The sequence below is a fragment of the Limtongia smithiae genome (assembly GCF_038497785.1).
Source record: "Limtongia smithiae strain NRRL Y-17922 unplaced genomic scaffold V1518scaffold_1, whole genome shotgun sequence".
NCBI lineage: Eukaryota > Fungi > Ascomycota > Lipomycetes > Lipomycetales > Lipomycetaceae > Limtongia > Limtongia smithiae.
Genome location: NW_027117622.1, coordinates 737,494 through 749,851, shown reverse-complemented (window position 1 = coordinate 749,851; position 12,358 = coordinate 737,494). Strand labels below are relative to the sequence as shown.

The 12,358-nt window shown below is 49.5% G+C and overlaps 3 protein-coding genes across 3 annotated transcripts; 2 read left to right on the top strand and 1 right to left on the bottom strand.

Moving 5' to 3' along the window:
- Positions 1 to 546: 546 nt before the first annotated feature.
- On the bottom strand, positions 547 to 2,991 carry V1518DRAFT_17845 (uncharacterized protein). The gene is made up of 3 exons (XM_066900833.1): positions 2,869 to 2,991; positions 1,426 to 2,815; positions 547 to 1,371 (listed from the first exon to the last, which is right to left on the bottom strand). Exons 2-3 carry the CDS (start codon positions 2,813 to 2,815, stop codon positions 1,007 to 1,009), a joined length of 1,755 nt encoding a protein of 584 aa, XP_066761944.1. The 5' UTR covers positions 2,869 to 2,991; the 3' UTR covers positions 547 to 1,006.
- A 4,328-nt stretch (positions 2,992 to 7,319) lies between these two features.
- Positions 7,320 to 9,472, top strand: V1518DRAFT_17655 (pyridoxal phosphate-dependent transferase). The gene is made up of 2 exons (XM_066900828.1): positions 7,320 to 7,848; positions 7,926 to 9,472. Exons 1-2 carry the CDS (start codon positions 7,432 to 7,434, stop codon positions 9,306 to 9,308), a joined length of 1,800 nt encoding a protein of 599 aa, XP_066761943.1. The 5' UTR covers positions 7,320 to 7,431; the 3' UTR covers positions 9,309 to 9,472.
- A 492-nt stretch (positions 9,473 to 9,964) lies between these two features.
- Positions 9,965 to 12,273, top strand: V1518DRAFT_408854 (glucose signaling factor 2-domain-containing protein). The gene has a single exon (XM_066902233.1). The coding sequence runs from the start codon at positions 10,222 to 10,224 to the stop codon at positions 11,872 to 11,874; it is 1,653 nt and encodes a 550-aa protein (XP_066761942.1). The 5' UTR covers positions 9,965 to 10,221; the 3' UTR covers positions 11,875 to 12,273.
- Positions 12,274 to 12,358: the final 85 nt, after the last annotated feature.

Genomic DNA, 12,358 nt, shown 5'->3' with positions numbered 1-12,358 from the left:
TTGAAAATTCCTAGCAGAGCTGGTGCCTTGCAAGGAGCGGTGCTCGTTCGGTGAAGGATTGAACGTCTCAGCCCTTCCTCTTGACATATGCGTGGCGCCGCGTGCTTGCAACAGCTTCACAACTGTCGAAGTGGCATCTGCCTCCACAGGCAGCAAAATTCAAAACGCGCTTCTCCTCCTGTCGTCTGTTTTCGACATAATTCTTCGCAAGATATATAGCAGTCTGCCAACCTATCTACGGCAGGGTGTGGACGCAGGTCTCAGCGGTGCATAGCGGACCATCAAGGTCCAGATAACAGTGCGTCCCCCACACCTTCCCCGCCGGCTATATGTTACAATCGCTAGCTTTTATTTATCGACACAACAACTTCGGTTTTCGCGACGCGCCACTGCGAGCACTAATTGCTGGATAATTAACTATCGTTCCCAAGGTCACTTATAACAGTGACATCCTGCAAGGATTTACCCCACATAACGATGCGTTCCGGCTACTTCGGAGCGAGCGCGTCGGGGGCTCATGATGAAATAGCCGCTTCAACAACCACCAAGACAGTCGACGTGCGTACGGGTAGATGTCGATATGTTTGCTTGCTTCACCGCGTGATTAACGGGGGCTCAGACAGCTAATATGTGTGATACAGCTGTATCGTGGCAGACGTTGATTTTCCGTCGACGACGGCAGGATCCAATGTAATGCGCACTTCCACCGCTGTAGCATAACAATCGAGTCTATGACTTCCATCATACTACTGCAGCTGTGATATTAGTGTCACATTTCATCGACCCTCTGATTAACCGGAAACTCCTTACTTATGAACGCAACATATACAGATCATCGATCGGACTACTAAATACAAAGGCATGCCCTGATCGTTCCTCCGTTTTCAAAATTAGCAATTAGAGATTAGGAAAAAAAATGCTGGTAATATACCAAAAACAATAAACACAAGTAAATACAAAACTACCATATATAACTATGCAAATTTGATCGTGACCGTCCGTCGAATTAATAGAGGTACGTGTAGCATCTAGAGTTCTCGTGGATCTCCATCTCTTTCGTCTTGTATACGTTAACTTCTTTCTTGATCTGATCAATCATCCACTGCGGATATGATGCCGAAGGATCAGATTTAGTGCGGTCATATTCGCCAGCATTCCAAGTCGCGTAGATCTTGATGTGAGGCGAGAAGGATACCGATCCACCCGGTGCTGACGACGCGCGCGAGACATTTCGGCGATGGCCACCATTGAAGGAGTTGTACCCATCATTCATGTGCACCGTCGAAGTAGACGAAGTAGTCGATAGAGTCGACATCCGTCTTGTCAAAGGCGGTATGCTGTCCAAATCAGGTACTTGGCCTTCCTCGCGGTCTACAAAATTTCAGTTAGACTGCAATATTAACAAATCATCAAAAAATCCCTTACTCTTTAGAATACTCCTCGGTAGCGAGCTCGCTCTCTTGGGCGGTCCGGCTACCGGAACATCGACAAGAGTGTCATCGCCACTGGTACTGCTTCCGTCCTCGGTGCACTGTTGCTCTTGCTCGTCGTACACCGTAGGCTCCAAATTGTGAACGGCAGACTTCTGTCCATCAATCGTGATCAAGTGTCGGTTGCCTCCGCAGGACAATTTGTCAATAACTTTCGACATCGATGACATGCCAGGCTTCAACACTGTCTGAACCGGCAATTTTCCAAACTGGATAGAACGACTCCGCGGCTTTTCGGACGCGTCACCCTCGGATGATGAACGCGAAGTAAACGAAAAAGTCTTCTTGAGTTTCGAGACTTTGGTGCTGGGCTCTTCCTGGCCTGTGCCAGCCGTTTGCTGCTCTAGCGAACTAGTTCGAAGTTGATTGACGCTAGATAGTGACACCGTAGATGTTTGATGCGCCAGCTTTGATGAGGCCAAAGGGGTCACCGGTCTTGTAGGTGTCGGTTGAACAATGCTACCGACATAAGAAAGTCGTCGGTCGACATCCGGCCTATGCGGAGTACGAACATAGTTCGAGGTCGAAAACGTGGAGGCCATACTGCTATCAACCGATATGCTTCTGGAGTGACCACTCGGAGTCGGCGCGCTCATTGTGCTGTATCTTCGGTTTACCGGAGGTTGTGCCAAAGAAAACTGGTCTTGCTGCATGTCGTTCGTGAGACCAGGAAACGCGGGTCGTGGAGTCAAACTGCGCAGAGGAGTACGAGGGACTGGAGAATCAGGATGAGGCGCAAACACCTCTGAGGAATTGCGATGTATGGGGCCATGTGCTACTGCATTGCTTGCCGTTTGCGACGTATATGACGACAACACTCTCGGATCAATGAATGAAGGTGATCGTGGAACATATTGACTAGGAAGTGAATCGTGGTGGCTGAGAACAGGGTGCGGCGCGTCATATATGTACTGCGAGTCAACGGTTGTGGACTCCTCCGGAGCGTACATTGAACCAGATATCTGGCGATGATGCCCATGCTGCTGTGAATGCGGAAGTGAACTGCCATTTATATAAGACGCCGATTCGGTTTGCTGTTGATGCGCCAAACGATATCGACGCGATGCCATCGGTTTTTGGGCTTCCTGGGCAAAGTTTGCTGATGGCATACTTTGCGACGCTTGAACTGGAGGCACCGGCACAATGATAGACTTCGAGTTGCCGTAAGGGAGCTGGTTGAATGAAGGTAGATGCGGAACATGTCGAACGGGAGCGGGCGCTGGTGACGGGACATGCTGCGAATAATCGCTCACCATACTCATAGGACGTGCATTTTGTCTTCCTTGAGTCGGATGCCAGTATTGATTGCTTTGAACAGTTGTCATCTGCAAGCCAGCTAGTTAGCAATGAACATCATCAATAGATCTGGGATACGTACATTCCCCGTGTCGACGTAGGTACGCAATAGCTATGAGTTTCAACGAGAGCTGAACAACGTCCTGATCAGATCAGCTTCTTCACGTCAGCGTTCAGAGTGTCGATGACACATACCACAGTCCAAAATCAATCGCTAGAAGAGCAGCTTTAGAACATGACAGGAATTAGCTCGAATGTGAAATATTGTCGCTAATGGTGCTATTGGACAGAACGAACGCGAACGGTATGATCCGAGTTATATATAGATCGAGCAAAGTTTCAGAGCAAAGAGCGATTTCCCGACGGTCTCGAAGATTTTCTGAACGTCGTCGGTGAACAGGTATTATGCACTCTGCAGAGCAGGCGATCGATGAGAAGAAGAGCAAACGCGAACAGCAGAGGAGTCGTCGAATGCAATGTGGCGCGACCTTCAAAGTTGTGCAAGGAAGACAACGAAGAGGAGGCGGCCAGAAATATGACCAGGTCGCAGCCCGACCAGTCCTGTGCGTACGGATCTCTGCTATGATCAAGTTCCGCTGCAATTGAAGAGCTATAGTTAGCTGTGGCGGTGCGGTAGCTCCCTGCGGCTGGCTTGCGTGCACGGCGCCCTAGCTCCAAAATATTTGATCACGTCCTCTACTCCGCTCGTGTCAGCCGGCGCATGTATATTTATCACACGATGATATTATACCAGTAATTCTCTATGTCACACTGACTGCTGTTATGGAACATCAGCGCCAATTTACCGCGTGGAGTGGACTCTATGGAGCGCTTGCCATGGTGGGTAGTCGTACGGGCCAGCCATCGTACACAACTGACCTGGCTGTCTGGGCCCTCAGGCTGAACGCCATTATTCACTACAGCTGGTCCTGTTCCTGACTAGAAAACTCTACCAGTGTGGCTGTTCCGTTAGTTCGCGGCTCGGGTCAAGCATATCCAGGCGGCAGGCCACCATCCAGTGTCCACGAGGTCCTTCGCCCCGGCTCCGAGCCTATAGACCCCTAGCTTTAGAAGACAGTCACGCTGAATGTCGGCTATACGCCATATTAAGCAGGAGTAAAAACGCGGTGCAAGGTCAAGTTAGTTGTATTTTAGCAACTAGCTAAGTTCCTTGCGCGCGCCGTGTGCCGCTTCTGCCGCGAGAGGAATTGCCGCCAATGGCAGCGCAGCGAGTAACTGGCGCCACAACACCACGATAATCAGGTGGGTATCATAAGCAGTATGCACATAGTAAATACCTCCACCTCTGCACGAGTTATAGAGCGTAGAATCATTCCAGCTCTCCGTGGTCGTGTACTACCCCAGAGTAGGCAGTTAAAAATAGTGGAGCAATTAGGCTTTCATCTGCCGAGCGTCTAGTGTGTAATATAGTACCGAGATCACAGGCCGCAGCTGATAAATGAAATGGTTGGAATTTTGCTCCCTGACGTCAAACGGTCGACGGAATACTGCCGTGTCGCCGTATCTGCCTCAACTAACTGCTCCCTTCGCTTAATCACTCATATTCCGCCGGTCTATTCTATGACACGCCTCAACCGTCTCTGTATGTAAGGCAACTAGAACGATGTTCTCAATGGGCAGTTCTTTTGGAGGTGAAGCATTCGTAAGCATGCGACAATCAAAATTTAAGTATCATCGAGTGTTTGAATTACTGATGGTGTTTGCTAAACAAGCTGATGTACTCTAGGCTAGAGTGTACGTACTACTGTCAGAATCTATGTGTTGTAGACCTACAGTTGACTGGTATCATTCAAAATACAGACTGCATGAGTGATCTGACAGCCGTAGCAAGAATTGCCGACTTCTTGCTTCATGAGATCAGCCCGCTCTATAACAATCCGGGATATTAGAACTGCTTGATATCTTAAAAATATAAGAGCTTGCATTGTACTGGCCTCGATCGGCTGCTGAGTGCTGACTGATCACTTCCTGACAACAACTGTGTCTCCGTGAGAGCCGGGTCGCGACAACCCCCTGAATGACTGTGTGTAAACTTTATCTAATTTTGGTAAGAGTGGCGGTGCAACTCCTGTTGCCAATCCGCCTGACCCAAGGATCGCCGTTCCCATAACAACATGCGCGCTCACGGTACGCGACAGGCAAACGCGACACATCTCAATTGGGTACGGTGTGTAGCAACTGGCAGGCACTTTTTACAAATTGAGTCCGTCGTGCGCTCAGTGGGGATATGTAAGGCGAGAACATTGCGGACAAGGACAAAGAGTCGGGGATTCCGTCAAGACGTCTGACGTCAGAGCCTGGAGTTGGCAGCGTCGTCCTGCTCTCGGACTAGTTAGTAGGCCATGGCCACCGCCACATGTCCCCCTAGCATCGTGAGTGCCGTCCTGCTGTTTCGTCCCAGAGCACTCTCCTGGTCTCCTCTATGTGGATCCACCGCAACTCAGATGTGTTACTAAAGTTGTTCTCTCGTCGGTATCTACTACTTCTTCAATCAGCGAGTATATAGTTGCTCTGCTCGGTTCATGTGTTCCTATTATGTATGTCTTCAGCGCGACTGTCTTCTTGTTGAGTGTTCATTGTATTTTGCTCTGAGCTCATGGGTACACGGCACTCGTGATGCCAAGCGATTTCATACTTCGTGGTGTCAATTGTCACAGTACAGGTCTGTCACAGCTGCTCAGAGCCTCAGACAGCTTGCGTGGCCTGCGTATGCGTGCTTCTGTCTAACGATCATTGATGAATTCAAGATCTAGCTAAGAAGGAATACTAGAAGACTAGCAGAGCGCAACATAATCGTAGAGCATGGCTAGTTCATTATTAGAGACTAGAGCAGTTAGGACCTTAGTGCGCATAAAAGTCTTTCACTGTCATAACTCCGCGAGTCCCTCTTCTGGCACATATGATGATGCATCTGGTCTACGGCAGTGTGCAAGCAAGAGGTAGGACATGGGGACTCGGGTCTGCAACTGCGGAGCTACCTGGAGGACTGCTTGACGGGTCGCACTTTTTATCAGACACGATTCACGAGACAGAAAACTAAACTTCTCTGTTCACAGAGGTGCGGCTCGTGGCAGAAGCGAAACGTTCTTTTGACAGCTAAGCGCCGCTTGCAAACATGATCAGTGGACCCTTAACTTTTTTGACGGCGTCATAGCTATATCGAGCGCTCAATATCCGCTCGCGATCTGTCTGCGTTGCGGATTCTACGGAGCCATCTGTTCACCGTAGTCTTTGTGATTGTAAGTTGCCAAAGTAGGGGTAGTTGGAAGCTGGCAAAATTATGCGGTTGAAGGCAAACCCAACTTAATTCCTGACAACTTTGATTCTCACTGGCGAGACAAGCAGAAGTAAAAAAGGCAGTAGAGACTTCATGCGAATTTTTCAAATGCCGAAGACCTACGCCTATGCTACCTAATGCGAATAATAAATTTGTAATTGAAATTAAGACGTTGCTTGAAGTCAAAGTTCGCGATAACTTCGCTGTCTGAATTAGCTGCTAAATTTTGAAAGTATTTTGAAGTCAAGTTTGCCGAGAGGATATGGCAAATACTCGGCATTCATGAGACTATTCATCTGCCCGAAACGGCTTGACAGCAATAATATTATCATACTATATTTGGCGCAAATTTTATCATTTCTGCTATCTAAGTGAAACTAACTCCAGGTCAATCTCTGCAACAGATTTACATCTCTGATGTCCAAGAAAGCAAATGTGGACATCGGTCAATAGAAAGTAAACCTGTATAGCAGGAAGTGTGTTAACCTTGAGAACCTATTTTATCTAATGACGGCTCGTGAAATATCTGAGGGTGGATAAATCGCCGTTCGTCGATTACAAGAAGTTCTAGAGGCGGTAACTATCCAGCGAATCCATTTTCGTTGTACATAATCTGCGTTGTGCACAAAAGTTTGATGCAGTTGCCACTTAGGGCATATATTTGCAACTTAATTGAGTGGCAATTGTGCATCCTTAACGCACTTATACGCGCACAAAATAGGCGTACCAAATCCCGCGAAGTCCCAATACGAAGTTCTAAGATTTTCGGACCGGTCCGGCAATCACCGGATGTCGACTTCGTCCTGCGGAAGCGCCGGGTTACATCCTGGCTACGAAATCCTTGAAATATCGATGACGCACCATCTGAACAAATGCAATTACAAGTCTCTTCGACTGTCCGAAGATTATTGAAAGATTTGTTACTTGCTCGAAGCAAGAAGCTTGATGGATTCGTAGAAGGTAAAAGCGATCGAATTCCTGCTGCGGGATGGAACGAAGATGAAACGAGCTGGTTAGGCTTTCGCAAAATCATGTGATGGGTAACCAAATTGGTTCTAGCGCAAGCCAGCAAGTACCAAAAGGAATGCATAAATCGCCGTAAACGAACGACAAGCCCAGTCATTAACCGTAACAGGAAATTACGCTAACTGCATCAGGCAGGCATTGGGGCGGTCAGCCACGCCATTCGGAGCACCGGCTGGACCGCGCGCTCTTGCCGCCTTCCCCGGCTTGTCGCTTCGCCTGCCCATAGTGTTCTTGCTTCCCTTCTTTCTTCGTCACGAACCGCATTTACCTCGCGCGCGCCTGGTTGCATCGCACTCCTCCTCGTTACGTTAAGGACACGTCATGCCTTCTAATCCGACCAAGCTGGCATCGTTTCTTGCTCAAGCACAGGCGCAGATTCAACAGTCGAGTGGGTCTGTAAGCATGTCAACATCATCATCGCCAAGTTCGACGGCGGATTTGGCGGTGCCTTCGCTCGGTCTTATCAGCTACAGTAATGGAGCTACCGGTAATCTGAGCGAAGATGAGCTGAAGAAGCGGTCGATGCAGTTTGCGCCAATTTCGCATCCGTCGCACCGCTATATTTCTCATCATCCGAAGGGGTTGTCCATTCCTGACCCCGCCGAGGTCGAGCCTGCTATGTTTTACCTTCTCACGACCTACATCTCGTACTTAATATTGATCATTTTGGGGCATATTCGTGACTTTTTCGGCAAGCGTCTCCTGAAGGACAAGTATGTCAATTTAATTGAACAAAATGTAGGCTTTATCGATCGTAATGCGGGCGATACGTATTGTTGTACATGAGGGAATATTGTGTTGCTAACAAGTTACAGGGCTATGCACCGCTGAATTCGGATTTCGACTCTTTCTACGTGAGACGACTCAAGGATCGTCTGGGTGACTGCTTCTCGCGACCAACTGTTGGCGCACCTGGACGATATATTCGTCTTATGGACCGCGTCTCCAATGACTTTTATGAGACTTTCAAGTTTACCGGCACGGAGACTGATTGCCTGAATCTTTCTTCTTATAACTATCTTGGCTTTGCTCAGTCGTCTGGACAGTGTGCAGATGCTGCGGAGGAGATTATTCGACGATACGGCACATCGTCTTGCGGCCCGCGCGCCGAGAGTGGAACGACTGACTTGCACATTGAGACTGAGGAGCTGGTTGCTAGATTTGTTGGCAAGGAGGCGGCGATGGTGTTTTCTATGGGCTACGCTACGAACTCAGCTGCGTTCCCGTCTCTTATGTCTAAGGGCTGTCTGATTCTGTCAGACGAACTCAACCACGCGTCGATTCGATTTGGTGCGCGTATGTCTGGTGCTGTTATTCGGACGTTCAAGCATAACGATATGACGGATCTGGAGCATCTTCTGAGAGAAGAAATCAGCCAGGGCCAGCCGCGTACTCATCGTCCGTGGAAGAAGATTCTCATCGTTGTTGAAGGTCTGTACTCGATGGAGGGAACCATGGCAAACCTGCCCGCGCTTGTTGCTCTGAAGAAGAAGTACAAGTGCTACCTCTATGTTGATGAAGCGCACTCCATTGGTGCTGTGGGACCCCACGGTCGTGGTGTTTGCGATTACTTCGGCATTGACCCGAGTGAGGTCGACATTCTCATGGGCACGTTTACGAAGTCTTTTGGTGCCACTGGCGGCTATATCACCGCTGACAAAGCTACGATCGATGCATTGAAGATGGGCAACATGGGCTATGTTTATGCTGAAGCTATGCCTGCTCCTATTTTGGCTCAGATCGAGGCTTCTCTCCGTACGATTTTGGGTGAGATTGTTCCAGGCGAGGGCGAGGAGCGGTTGCAGCGTCTTGCATTCAACTCCCGCTACTTGCGTCTCGGATTGAAGCGTCTTGGCTTTATTATCTTAGGCCACGACGACAGTCCTATTATTCCTCTCATGCTATACTCTCCCGCCAGGATGCCTTCATTTTCTCGCGAAATGTTGAGACGAAAAGTTGCTGTGGTTGTCGTTGGATATCCTGCTACGCCACTGGTTAGCTCGAGAGTGAGATTCTGCATTTCCGCTGCTCTGAACAAGGACGATTTGGATACTATTCTTCGCGCCTGTTCAGAGATTGGCGACTTGGCGGGTCTGAAATTTAGCCCGGAAGTGGACGAGCACGGCGAACGGCTGCGGTGGAACGTTGAGGATGTCATCCGGAAAGGTGTCATGGATGCCAAGCGAGATGTCTTGTAGTATACAGATGCGGTGATCCTACGAGAGCGTGGCGATACGGACCAGAGCTGCGGCCGGAGAGGCGACGAAAGTGCATATTGCTTGCATGACTACAAATAATAGATTCTGAGAACTACTAACTATTATACCTGGTGTATTTTTATGGAACACATTTTTATCACAGTTTTGCTCTTATGTTGTGTTTTTCGGCTCGGGATGTCCAGGAATTCATATTTTCGATGTGCGATTAACTATTGATAGCTCGGTAAATATGGGGGCTGTATCATAATATCATATCACATACTACTTGTCTGCATAACCAAGTAGATTCTTCTTGTATTTAATAGTTTAATGGCTTGATGCTACGTTGATGAGTGGGTGGCGCCGCAATGGCAATGCTGTGCCTGTGTGCAAGTCAAGTACGAAGCTTCTCAAGAATTGCACTTCATTTGCGCGCGATGCACGCCGACCTGTGAGGATATGGAGAGATTTTAGAGCCCGGGGATAGTGACGAACACGGACGAAGGCGCAACGGTCTGCAGATGGCCGTGTACGACTGTCTAGCGCTGCTATCGCGCCGCAGACACGCGCTGGCATGCTTATCAACTTCTCTGGTCTCATACGTTCGTGGGCGGCTTGGGAGATGAAGGGAGGCAGGGATTCTCCGGGCTCGTGATGGAGGACAAAAGCCTTCTGGGCCAGCTTTGCTGCCAGAGAGTTTTGCTAGTAGCTAGCTGATAGCTGCGGTCGTGTAGGGTCCTCCCACACAGGCGGCAGGGCAGGCAGTTCTCCGTACACATGACTCCGCGCTCACGTTGGTGTATGCTTCCTGGCGCTATCGCCAAGTTAGACACGTCTCCGCCCTCCGCATCTACGAGCGACGAGGGTCGAGCGCGAAGTTTCTGGCAAAGCTAAAGGGCATTAAGCGACTGCCATGCGCTTGCGGCAGTCACGATTATGCTGCAAGTTTCGAGAAAGCTTGGACGCGAGAGGGCCGCCTATCTACTTCGGCCCACTTGTCGACTCTCGGCTTGTGCCTGCCTGTCTGCCCACGGGCCATGCCCTGCTCCTGTCCCCGCTGTATCGCCCTCCCTACCTATCCCTCTTCCTCAGCGTTCTTGTCCGCCTCCGCATCCTTGCCGCTTCTGCATCCGCCCTCGACGTCCTCCCCCACCCGCAACTCTACCAGCCGCACTTCCTCCCGATGTCCGATTCTGCACAGGTCGCGCCGCCCTCTGCTGAAGTTGATGCTGCCGCGGCCGAGACGGCCTCGACAGCCACAACCACAGCCACAGCCACCTCGGCTGCTTCACCGGCGATGCCCGTCAAGAAGGACAAGCAGATCGATATCTACGTCCGTCTAAATGGCGACAACGAAAAGGATTATTGCTTCTGTCTTCCTCGAGAAGCTCCCGTGGCAGTTCTGCATCGCATCTTCGAGCTGCTCCCGCTGGTGCTCACCCCAACCTTCTTCTACAAGCACCAGCCCGTCGGCTTTCACCTGTCGACCTCACCCGGTTTTGTCACTACCGAGGGCGCCTTATTGTTCAACCACAGTGGAAAATTGACGCCTGTAGACGAGACAAAGCGCATTGGTGACATCGCACGCGAGGGTCAGCTGTTTGTGCCAATCTTCAAGACCAATTATCGCCGCTGGTTTGCAGTTTCCACGATCCTTCTTGGATGGCTCTATTCGGATCTGCCTGGGTTCATATCACCGACGCCCGGCATTTCACTCTTCGCGCTAGTGACAAAGGCGTACATTCACTTCTTTCCAGAGACGGACTCTGAGATCGATGAGGTGGAGTCCGATCCCGCGGTCGAGATTGCCTTCTTCATTTTCCACGTCCTGAAGGTGTTCGTTATTTTCCTTGTCTTCTATTTTGGCGGGTACAATCCATATTCCATGAATGTGTTCAAGGAGGTGCCTGAAGTCACCCGCGAGCTGTTGACCGAGATCGGCTGGACTAGCGCACGCAGAGTCACGCCCGACGAGTGGCGAGAAGAGAATCGTGTGCGAAAGATCGACGAAGCTGGTGGTGCCATGAAGGCGTACGAGCAAGGAATTCTGCTTGATCTCAGCAACGCCGGTATTTATCTCAAGGCTGGCGAGGGCTACGACACTCCGCTTGGATATGTACCCAAGCCCATTACGACGAAGATTCCTGTTGTCGATACTGCGGAGAAGGCGATTGAGACAACGACCACGGCCGTCACCAGTACAGCGGCCGGCATGGCTGCCAAGACGGAGTCTATGGCCGATGCCTCCGCTGAGGGAAGCACTGAAGTGGAAAAGCCACTGGCAAAGCCGATATCGAAAGCACAGCTGCGACGTGAAGAGTTGGAGGCTGTCGAGGACCCTGAGACAGTGTTCTGGCGGCTGGGACCTAACTACGATGCCGAGCTCGCTACGTTCCGTTACGCTGAAATTGCGCGACGCATGAAGCTTGGCGATACCATTGCGGTCGCGTTGCGAGATTGGCGACGAATAGGACCATTGGTCACAACCGAGGAAGTCCAGCGGAGATATAGACTCCGCCTGGAGCTCGAGCTGCGACCTGATCTGATTAATAAAAAGTACCAATAGCCGTTGTATGTACTTGTTTGGTTAAGAATGCTCAAACCATGATGTTAATTTTGATTTGAATTTGAATCTTTTATGTTTTGCTCGTATGAATTGTTGCTTTGTGTTTGGATAAGTCTGCTGTGAAAGTCGTCTTTGATTTTTGTATTGCGCTGTACATATGAATTTTCTTATTTTCATTGGTGCCAGTTAGCTAGTTTTCTTAAGCTCTTTTGGATTATGTACTGGTCGCTTACTATTTTTTGGTCTTTTCCTTGCCGTGTATTAGTAATGGATCGATGTATAGTATATAGGCATGTATGCTGGAGGTACTAGTTATCGCGCATACACAACATTTACGAATTTTTATAATTATAAATATGACACAACAATATGCTTTGGTATCAGAGGCATACTGACGAGTTACAAGAACAGAAAATTGTCAAATTCCTGAATTATCCATCCATCTACGCAGCATCCTTCCCATAGGGCGTGGTACAGCTGCAAT